This window comes from Budorcas taxicolor, chromosome 18 (assembly GCF_023091745.1).
Source record: "Budorcas taxicolor isolate Tak-1 chromosome 18, Takin1.1, whole genome shotgun sequence".
Taxonomy (NCBI): Eukaryota; Metazoa; Chordata; class Mammalia; order Artiodactyla; family Bovidae; genus Budorcas; species Budorcas taxicolor.
The window spans coordinates 38,269,843-38,281,989 of record NC_068927.1 but is presented as its reverse complement, the minus strand read 5'-3'; the positions used below and the strand labels follow the sequence as shown (position 1 = coordinate 38,281,989).

The 12,147-nt window shown below is 34.9% G+C and overlaps 1 protein-coding gene across 1 annotated transcript in view; it reads right to left on the bottom strand.

The window, feature by feature from the left end:
- NFAT5 (nuclear factor of activated T cells 5) overlaps window positions 1–12,147 on the bottom strand; it is a 110,102-nt gene that overhangs the window by 15,978 nt on the left and 81,977 nt on the right. Inside the window, exons 8-9 of the mRNA XM_052656047.1 lie at window positions 3,397–3,531; window positions 3,218–3,270 (exon numbers count right to left, since the gene is read on the bottom strand). Coding sequence (XP_052512007.1) covers window positions 3,218–3,270; window positions 3,397–3,531 — 188 coding nt within the window. The remainder of the gene's footprint in view (window positions 1–3,217; window positions 3,271–3,396; window positions 3,532–12,147) is intronic.

The window sequence follows — 12,147 nt, the reverse complement described above, 5'->3', positions numbered from 1 at the left end:
ACAGTTAAGGAGATGGCTGAATGGATGGACTTCTGAAGTATCTTCTCAGTCTTAAGATTATTTGACCAACTCAATAACTGAAATTATTCTTCCAAATAAAAATTTGTTCTTGGTAATTAGTAACAGAATTAGTATCTAAAAGTCAGATGAATATATATATATATATATATATTTTAATCTTTTACTCCACTTGTTTTAGAGTGTAGTTAAACAAACCTAATTTGAAACTTCTTAAAAACCAAATGAACTTAAAAATCAAATGAACAAATTATTCACACATCCTCAATCTGAAATCATGAAATTCTACAAATGATTTGAATTAAAAACTAAGTAAACTGTGAATACTGACAGTAAATTAAAAAAAAAAACTAATCTCAAAAATTAAGAGCAATTAACTACCACTGAACTAGGATTACAATACACACAAAACATACAAAGGGCTGGGAGGCCTGTGGAGCAGGTAGAATGTTTCCTGAGGTAAAAAGGGAAGAATATCTAAATTTTAATTTCTTAGAAAAATCTGGTTGGATTCAAAATAACAATTTTCTTTATCCCAGCATAAAATCTTTTTTCAGAATTTATAAGCAATGGTGCTAGATATTTTTCACTTTCCCTAAGGAATAATTTATCATTGTCAAAATTATCATTTTGCAGTTGGGGATATATACATAAAAATAACTGGAGACACAAAACAAATTCCTAAGAAAACCACTTTGAAAACATATAACTTCAAAACTCTCAAGTCTTTGTTTAGCCTAGTTGTTCCCCAAAATTCTGAGCATCTTTTGGGCATTTCTTCCAAGAATTTTCTTTACATATTTCTACTGAAAATTCCATCTTCTTCAAAGCTCCATCTTATTTTTTTTTATTCTTACTCTCTAAAAAATACAATATAAAGAACCCAGAAGACTAGAAGTTGAGAAATTATAATCTATACATTTTTCTATTTTTAATAGGCTGTCTATTTCATGTTCTGTAAAATAAGTTATAGTTACTCAAATTATAGACCTCTGATACAAATGAACTTATTCACAAAATATAAACAGATTCACAGACTTTGAAAATAAACTTATAAAAAAATAAATAAATAAACTTATGCTTACCAAAGGGGAAAGGTGGGAGGGAGGGATAAATTAGAAGTTTGGGAACTTACATATACGCATTACTATATATAAAATAGATAATCAACAAGAACCTACTGTACAGCACAGGAAACTCTACTCAATCTTCTGTAATAACATATACCCATATAATTACCTATATGGGAAAAGAATCTGAAAAAAGAATGGATATATGTATACCTGAATCACTTTGCTGTACACTGGAAACTAACATAACATTGTAAATCAACCATACTCCAATATAAAGTAAATAATTAAATGAAAAAAACAAAAGAAGCTTAAAAAAAAAAATTGAGCTCTCCTAGGCTCTAAAATACTTGCTTCTAGTTTCCTTTTAAAATCACCTCCACATTCAAGCTGCTAAACTCTCCTTCTTTTAAAACCAACTTATCTTTCAAAATAATACATATATATATGTAGAGAAGAGATCTATCTTTAAGATATGTATCTTATATATACATTTAATAGGCAATTAAGGCCCTACAGAATTCATCTAAAGTTGTTAAAATGGGAGTAGATATAATGACCATGTGCCTATTGCTCTTGGTATACATGAGTATGAGATATATTATGGCATTGACTAGAAGAGCCAAATATTAACAAAGAATTATTTTCCCAGACTTTGTTAGCCTCAATTTTCAAATAATAAAAAAGTTTAATACCCGATGAGTTGATTTTTGGAGTTTCAAATGAATAGCTATCACAATTATATTTGCAATTTGCAAAGCCATCATTAAATGGTCTTTTCTACTGTACCATCTTCTGGTCATTTTTTGTTATTGTAGAGGCTCTTTTAATTTTTCCTTATAGGCCTGTTATTTCTTTATTGACCACACTCAAAGTTTCTTACTTTTAATGTATTTTCTGATCATACTTTCTTCTAAATGTTTAATTATTGTGTTTTTTCTTTAATATAATATAATCTTTAGGATTTATTTTGTATATCTCAGCTCTGATTCCACTCTAACACACTTCCTAGAAAGCCCTTTAGAAAGAAAGAAAAAAAGAATGTTTTCTCTGAAAAAGATAAAAAAATTTTAATAAATAGCAGAACCACAGAATTAATGAAAGATCATATTATGATTTAGCCTGTTTACATTCTTGCTTGCAAAAACCCCAGGGCCTCTATATACAGCCACCAAATGAGGATATAATTCCTTTCCATTCCACCAAATTTTTATGATTATTCTGCATTAATCCACTGTATAACTTGTTTTACAGAGCATGAAATAAACATTAGCCTATTAAAAATAGAAAATTCCATCTTCTTTAAAGCTCCATCTTATTTTGTTTTTATTCTCTCTAAAAAACACAATATAAAGAACCCAGAAGGCTAGAAGTTGAGAAATTATAATCTGATTTGTGTTCTTTTGCTATAATAAAACTGAAATTGTTAAGCACAGTGCTTTCCTGAGTTCTTGTGAGTTCTACTAGCATTTTTTGGGGGGTAGTGGAAATCCTTGAATTTGAAGCCAACTGTTCAGAAGTGAGACCTGTTCAGGGGACCCCTGAACTTGCAGCTGGTGTCTGAAGTGAGGGTACTCTTAGGCAGCACTGTACCTTTAGCTTTGAGTTTGGCAATATATTGGATATATAATGTTAAATTTCTTTATTTTTTCAGAACACAAAGGAATTTTTAAAAATTTTTAACCAAAAATGAATATACACCACGGTCCTACAAATACAGACTCTAAGTGTAATAAGTAGTGCTTCTGAGTGCAAAACGTAAGGAACAAATATAAAACACCTGGCACATAGCAGGTGCTCAATAAATAAGTTTCTCATTAAAAAGTACGTGACGATAATCCAAAGATAATCCAAAGCAGGTAAAGATAGCAAATAAATATTAGGAAAGACATGTTTCGTTTATTAATAATGGTGATTTTCTCATGCTTTTAACTTTTCAAATACAGAACTGTCATTTCTAGCATCAGTGGAATAAATCTATTTCAGTTAAAGAAACTCAAGAAACTTTAAATGATTTACATCAATTCCATATAAATTAGAAATTTAATCTGTTGATTTAGGAAAATCTTGGAGCAAAACTCAGTTTCTCAAAGAATAAACAATCAAACTATAAAAAGTTTAAATTATACCTGATGAAATAATTCCATATCAATTTCAGCTTCTGATTTCCAAGAGTTTTCATCTGATTGAAATAAAAAACAGTGACTTACTAAAATTATGAAAAATTTTTTACTTTGTAGCTACAACTGTATCTTTATAACAAAATGAAACACCCAACAATTTCTAAGGCAGTGTTATGCCTACTTACCAGAAACATTTTCTTGGAAAATAACTTTAGTTCCTTTCAGAAAGTTCTTGCCAATTAAAAATACTTCTTCCTCTCCTTTCACTGAACAGCTATGTAAGCTCTTCTTTAAGATTTCTGGCACTCCTGCTGGTTGAGCTGTAGGTATATACAAGCATTCCATAAGAAGAACCACCAATACAGTTCTTACCTAAAATCAACTCTCAATTATTCAGTTCTGTAAGTTGTCTTTGTTGACCCTTGAATTTGCCTTCTTTTATTCTACAATGCAGGAGACCCTGGTTTGATTCCTGGGTTGGGATAGCCTACCCACTCCAGTATTCTTGGGCATCCCTGGTGGGTCAGAGGGTATAAGAATACACCTGCAACGCAGGAGACCTGGGTTCAATTCCTGGGTAAAGATCCCCTGGAGAAGAGAATGCCTACCCACTCCAATATTCTGGCCTGGAGAGTTCCATGGACAGAGGAGCCTGGCAGGCTATAGCTCTTGGGACTGCAAAAAGTTGGACACAACTGAGCAACTTTCACTTTCATTCTGCAAATTAAAATTTACCATAACAGAAAGCAAAGTTACATGTCATCTTTGTTTTCTCATTACATGAAAAAAAAATGGTGTAAAATATGAACTTGGTCATGTTTTTGTTTTAACATTCAAAAAAAAATCAATTTAATAATAGACATCTCACAATCCTAACCTTAAAAATGTTAGCTGTGCTACACCTTCACAAGACTTCTGAGGCAAAGTGAGCCTCTGTGTGGTATTAAGAGTATCTTTAAGGATCCAGATCTAGGACTTAGAGGCTCTAAATGAAAAGAACACCTGAAAACAGACTGAATCCATTTCAGAATAATTCTTTCTACCAGAGGATCTCCCTGAATTAGCATACCTTGAGGATAAAAATAAAACACACTAGTTTTTCAATTATAAAGACTAACTAACCACTAGTAAATTAACAAAGAGATGGAGAAGTACTGAGGAGGAGCCAGATCTAATAAACTATAACTGGCTTACTAATCTTGCTGATTTTCTTAAGAAAATTTAATATGTACTGTTTAGTAAAATAGGTTCCAAAATTTCCCCAAACATTTCACATTCTGATGTACACTATAAATATCCAAGAACTGGGTGTAGTACACAGTTTTCTCAATATTTCTGACCCCAGAAACATTCTTTCATACTGACACCCAAGGACTAGGTTTCTACCAGATTACTCCCTGGAATACTGGTTAATGCAAATACATACCTTTTAGATACTCATAAAACTACTCCTTTAAGATTAAGCACTTTGAAACAGATTACACTATTTGTTGTTTTAGTAAATCCTAGTAACATACTAATTATATAATATATATATTATATATATAACATATAACAACATACCTAATAACATACTGCAGAAGTAATTTTAAACATGGCTGTATAACTCATCAACTTCTAAATTAATGAGATAGTCTAATACATGTTGAATGTTACAAACCTCTGTCCATAGTTCTTCAGGCATTCTGTCTACCAGATCTAATCCCTTGAATCTATTCGTCACTTCCATTGTATAATCATAAGGGATTTGATTTAGGTCATACCTGAATGGCCTACTGGTTTTCCCTACTTTTTTCAATTTAAGCCTGAATTTTACAATAAGGAGCTCATGATCTGAGCCACAGTCAGCCCCAGGTCTTGTTTTTGCTCACTGTATAGAGCTTCCCCATCTTTGGCTGTAAGAATATCATCAATGTGATTTCGGTATTGACCATCTGGTGATGTCCATGTGTAGACTCATCTCTTGAGTTGCTGGAAGAAGAGTGTTTGTTATGACTAATGTGTTCTCTTGACAAAACTCTGTTAGCCTTTGCCCTGCTTCATTTTGTACTCCAAGGCCAAACCTGTCTGTTACTCCAGGTCTGACTTCTTACTTTTGCATTACAATCCCCTGTGATGCAAAATCTTTTTTAGGTGTTAGTTCTAGAAGTCTTGTAGGTCTACATAGAACTGGTCAACTTCAGCTTCTTTGGCATCAGTGGTTGGCGCACAGATTTGGATTACTGTGATGTTGAATGGTTTGCCTTGGAAACGAACTGAGATCATTCAGTTGTTTCTGAGATTGTACCCAAGTACTGCATTTCGGACTCTCTTGTTGATTATGAGGGCTATTCCATTTCTTGTAAGGGGTTCTTGCCCACAGTAATAGACATAATGGTCATGTGAATTAAATTCACCCATTCCCATTCATTTTAGTTCACTGATTCTTAAAACACCAATGTTCACTCTTGCCATCTCCTGCTTGATCTTATCCAATTTTCCTTGATTCATGGACCTAACATTCCAGGTTCCTTTACAGCATCAGATTTTACTTTCACCACCAGACACATCTACAACTCAGCAATGTTTCTGCTTTGGCCTAGCCTCTTCATTCTTTCTGGAGCTATTTTTCTGCTATTCCCCAGTAGCATGTCAGACAGCTACTGACCTGGGGGACTCATCTTCTGGTGTCATATCTTCTTGCCTTTTCATACTGTTCATGGGGTTCTTGAGCAAGAACACTGGAGGGGTCTGCCATTTCCTTCTCCAGTGGACCACATTTTGTCAGAACTCTCCACCATGACCCATCCATCTTGAGTGACCCTGTACAGCATAGCTCATAGCTTCGAGTTACACAAAGCTCTGATTCATGTGATGATTTTGGTTACCTTTCTGGGATTGTGGTTTTCATTCTGGAGGTTGTGGGACTGTAGCTCTTGCTTCTTCTGTTTGCCCTTTGATGGATGAGGCTAAGAGGCTAGTGCAAGCTTCCTGATGGGAGAGACTGGCTGTGGGGAAAGCTGGGTCTTGCTTTGGTGGGCAGGGCCATGCTCAGTAAATCAAATCACTTACAATTATACACTGGGGGTGACAAGTAGATTCAAGGGATTAGATTTGATAGAGTGCCTAAAGAACTATGGATGGAGTTTTCTAACACGATAGAAAGCAGTGACTAAAACCATCCCAAAGAAAAAGAAATGCTAGAAGGCAAAGTGGGTTGTCTGAGGAGGCCTTACACGCTGAGAAAGAAAGAGAAGTTAAAGGTGAAAGGGAAAGATATAACCAACTGAATGTAGAGTTCCAGAGAATAGTGAGAAGAGATGAGAAAGCCTTCTTAAATGAACAATGCAAAGAAACAGAGGAAAAACAACAAAATGGGAAAGACTAAAGACCTCTTCAAAAAAACTGGAGATACCAAGGGAACATTTCATGCAAAGGACAGAAACAGCAAGCACCTAACAGAAGCAGAACAGTTTAAGAAGAATCGGCAAAAATACACAGAAGAGCTATACAAAAAAGGTCTTAATGATCCAGATAACCATGATGGTGTGGACACTCACCTAGAGGTGGACATTCTGAAGTGTGAAGTCAAGTGGCCTTTAGGAAGCATTACTATGAACAAAGCTAGTGGAGTTGATAGAATTCCAGCTGAGCTATTTAAAATTCTAAAAGATGATGCTGTTAAAGTGCTGTACTCAATATGTCAGCATATTTGGAACACTCAGCAGTGGTCACAGTACTGGAAAAGGTCAGTTTTCATCCAATCTCAAATAAAGGCAATGCCAAAGACTGTTCAAACTACTATACAATTTCACAGGCTAGCAATACTCAAAATCCTTCAAGCTAGGCTTCAGTAGTATGTGAACTGAGAACTTCCAGATACACAAGCTGGACTTAGAAAAGGCAGAAGAACCAGAGATCAAACTGCCAACATCTGTCGGATCATAAAAAAAGCAAGAGAATTGCAGAAAAACATCTACTTCTGCTTCACTGACTATATACTAAAGCCTTTGACTGTGTGGATTACAACTGTGGAAAATTCTTAGAGAGATGGGAGGACCAGACTACTTTACTTTACCTGCCTTCTGAGAAACCTGCATGCGTGTCAAGAAGCAACAGGTAGAACCAGACATGGAACAATGGACTGGTTCAAATTGGCAAAGGAGTATGACAAGGCTGTATGTTGTTATCCTGCTTATTTAACTTCTATGCCGAGTACATCATGCGAAATGCCAGGCTGGATGAATCACAAGCTGGAATCAAGACTTCCAGGAGAATTAAACAACAACTTCAGATTTGCAGATGATACTATTTTAATGGAAGGAAACAAGAGGAACTAAAGAGCCTCTTGATGAAGGTAAAAAGAAGAGAGTGAAAAAGCTGGCTTAAAACACAACATTCAAAAAACTAAGGTCATAGCATCTGGTCCCATCACTTCATGGCAAATAGAGGGGGAAAAAATGGAAACAGTGACAGACTGTATTTTCTTGGGCTCCAAAATCACTATGGACAGAGACTGCAGCCACAAAATTAAGACACTTTCTCCTTGGAAGAAAAGCTATGACAAACCTAGACAGCATATTAAAAAGAAGGGATATCACTTTGCCAGCAAAGATCTGTATAGTCAAAGCTATAGTTTTTCCAGTAGTCATGTATGGATGTGAGAGTTGGACCATAAAGAAGGTTGAGCACCAAAGAATAGATGCTTTTGAAATGTTTTGCTGGAGAAGACTCCTGAGAATTCCCTGGACAGCAAGGTGATCAAATCAGTCAATCCTAAAGGAAATTAACCCTGAATATTCATTGGAAAGCCTGAGGCTGAAGCTGAAGCTCCAATACTGTGGCCACCTGATGCAAAGAGCCGACTCATTTAAAAAGACGCTGATGCTGGGAAAGACTGAAGGAAGGAGGAGAAGGGGGCGAAAGAGGATGAGGTGGTTGGATGGCATCACTGACTAAATGGACAAGAGTTTGAGCAAACTTTGGGAGAAAGTTAAGGACAGAGAAGCCTGGCATGCTGCAGTCCTCAGGATCACAAAGAGTCGGACACAACTTAGCAACTAAACAACAATAACTAAACTTTAACCAAAGTTTTAAAGTTTTTTCTCCTTAGGTACTTAGATATTTGATAATCAATTTTATCTTTACAAGAAAGTAATGTGGGAAATTACTATTGTCAAAGTATCTATTGCCCCGTTTTCCCTAGGCCTGCTCTTTCTGTCAGAAGACTCTTGCTCCACACAAAGTCATTCTTGCCGCACTCATTTAAGGATTGGCTACATGACTTGTTTATATAATGAAACGTGAACCAAAGTAATGTGCCACTTCCAGGCTTTACCATTTCCACATGGTTGCACCACCTTTTTTTCCTCCACTAAAAAAATAGCAATATCCCAGAAAAAGGCAGCTTCTAAAGCCTGGTTCCCACAGTAAAGAAAATGGAGCTGTTCCTCAACTGCAACCAATATTATCATAAAATGAGGGAAAAGTAAAACTGCATTGTATAAGCACTTAGATTTCTTTTGGTTGTTTATTTATTACTTTTAGCATCATTTATTTTCATTTATTGATACAAACAAGTATCTTATCCTAATTAAATGCCAAATAATATTTTCAGCAATGCCTAAGAGTTTAAAAAAATTGTGATTGTATATACATATATACTGTCTAGAAACACAGAGTTAATGTATGAACAGATGGAAACAGTTATCAGTCATACACTGGTAATCATACACCCTTTTAAAACAAAGAACTAACTGAATTAATTTATAACTTTTTGGAGTAACAATGGAACTAAATACTTGTTTTTAAATGACATTCAAGAAAAATATGATAAATATTATTTTGATTAGAAAACAGTAAGAGGTGCAAAATTATATGAATATATTATAGTAACAAAATGAATGGAAAGTCTATAATCTCCCCTCTACCCACTTATAAAATACTATATGGAAACTCCACTTTGCTCATGATTATCAAAACTGTTTCCTATCTCCTTTTTCCCTTTAATGCATTAAAAGGCATAAGATGGCCAAATGAGGCCCCTCTCAAGGTACAATGTTTATTTTATATATTTGTATTTACATTACACAAAGAACTAGTCTCCTCAAGATAATTTAACTTTGACCTTAAAAAGTCTTATCTGTTAAAAAAATTTGGTGGTTACCTAATAGGACATACTCTATACCAAATGGAACTGAAGTCAGGATCATTTAAGCATTAGCTGTTTTATTTTTACCTTTAAGAAATTAGTAAGCTGCCTCTTGAAAGGGATCACATTGCTTTAAAAAATTATAACAGAAAAAAGCAGCCACTTTTCTGGTATTATAAAAAACAATGTGCTTTTAGATGTTGTTCAAATAGGAGCCTCAAAAACAAAGCTAAACAAAATGAACATTTGAATACTGAAAAATAACAAAGCAAATATTTCAACCTGTCAAAAGAATTAGGAAGCCTTTTTAAGGTCTGTGAAGAAGGGCTGTATATTGTCACCCTGCTTATTTAACTTATATGCAGAATACATCATGAGAAACGCTGGGCTGGAAGAAGCACAAGCATCAAAATTGCAGGGAGAAATATCAATAACCTCAGCTATGCAGATGACACCACCCTTATGGCAGAAAGTGAAAAAGAACTAAAAAACCTCTTGATGAAAGTGAAAGAGGAAGAGTGAAAAAGTTGGCTTAAAGCTCAACATTCAGAAAATGAAGATCATGGCATCTGGTCCCATCACTTCACGGGAAATAGATGGGGAAACAGTGGAAACAGTGTCAGACTTTATTTTTGGGGGCTCCAAAATCACTGCAGATGGTGACTGCAGCCATGAAATTAAAAGACACGTACTCCTTGGAAGAAAAGTTATGACCAACCTAGATAGTATATTAAAAAGCAGAGACATTACTTTGCCGACTAAGGTCCGTCTAGTCAAGGCTATGGTTTTTCCTGTGGTCCATGCATGGATGTGAGAGTTGGACTGTGAAGAAGGCTCTTGAGAGTCCCTTGGACTGCAAGGAGATCCAACCAGTCCATTCTAAAGGAGATCAATCCTGAGTGTTCTTTGGAAGGACTGATGCTAAAGCTGAAACTCCAGTACTTTGGCCACCTCATGCGAAGAGTTGACTCATTGGAAAAGACTCTGATGCTGGGAGGGATTGGGGGCAGGAGGAGAAGGGGATGACAGAGGATAAGATAGCTGGATGGCATCACCGACTCGATGCACATGAGTGAACTCCAGGAGCTGGTGATGGACAGGGAGGCCTGGCGTGCTGCAATTCATGGGGTCGCAAAGAGTCAGACACGACTGAGCAACTGAACTGAACTGAACTGAAGAGAACAAAAGTTTACTGAATGATATTAGTCGTTCCCTAAAGTTCTGGAAGAGCCAGCAATAAGTAAAGGAAGAACTTGTTAATTTTAGCAAGACTTAATACAGTAAGTATTAGTAAGATAAAACATTATATTGAAGAAAGCTATGATTAATTTTGCCACATTAAAAATTATTACAGAAGGGTAGATACTAAAAAAGTATGAAAATTGATATTTTTACTTTGATCTAGTATATATATATTTTCTGGAGAAATCTAAAGGTGTGAAAGGAGAGGATTCTTCTATCCCCTTAAAAATAAACGAACTAAAAGAAAATGGATCCAATGGCCACTGTTAAACCAACAAGTAGAAGCAGGATTGTTTTTCTAAGGTCACAAGGCACAGCATGAATTCTGGCATTAGGCCTTCTTTCCACTGAGTGCCTCTAGAGGGAAGATCAATTATCTGTTTCCTCTCCTCTCTTTCACTTCTAGCACCTTCTGGCCCCTCTTCCTTTCTACTTACCTCTCATCTTCCTGTTTCCTTCTACCTCCCATTCCATTTCTAACGAATTATTATTGCAAAGTTTAAAAGGAAGTATTGCTCAAGTTTATCTAATTCAATTTCACCAAGCAGATGGCAATATAAATGCCAAATAGTCAACTAAAGGAGTAAAAATATATATCCTACACCTCCATAATAAATGACGTTTACAAAAGCAAATGGAAGGGATAATATAGGTATTCAAGCAAAATCCTCTAATATAAACTGAGATCTATTTTCTAAATTCATAAAAAATCTATAAATTACACAACACAAATCTCATAGGTAAATAGTTTTCTAACTTAATTTCATACTGTAACTATAGTCCTAACCATCTAGAGGCTATAGCTGGGGTAAAATGAATCATTCAAATTTTGTTTTAGCACTGCTAAATTTTAAGTGACTGTGGTGGCAACACAGCACAATGGCTAAAAAGGAGGCTTTTAATCCTGATCTTACTATATACTAGCTATGTGACCTTGAGGAAGTTATTTAAGTCTCAGTTTCATCAACTGTAGAACAGAAACAATAAAAGGCAATGGTGAGGGTAAATGACATAATGCTTATAAAATTGTTAATAAAATCTCTGGCATACTGTGAAGAGCTCAAAATATGGCAATTTTTATTATTAGCTCTATATGCCTTCCACTGTATGCTGCTGCTTCTTAGGACTATCATATTCACCCAGACACATCTTCCAAGGGAGATAACACTTTTTGCAACATGAACATATTAACATGTTACCATTAATGGTGATAATTAACAAATGAAAATTATAACTATAGATGAAAAATTTCAGAAAATCATGTTTTCTGTTTCTTTTATATTTTCTATCTTTGGCTGGATACATTTATATTTATATTTTAACAATACTTCAATTAAATAGGAAATAAAGAAATAAACTACTGAAAGAATAAATAATTACTAATAAAATAAAGTTGAGGTGGGTTCGAGGTCGGGGGGAAACATGTACACCCATGGCTGATTCATGTTGATGTATGGCACCATAGTATTGTAAAGTAATTAGCCTCCAATTAAAATAAATAATTTAAAAATAAAATAAAATAAAGTTGACAACCATCTCTCAGTTCCTGCTAAGGCAGTATGAT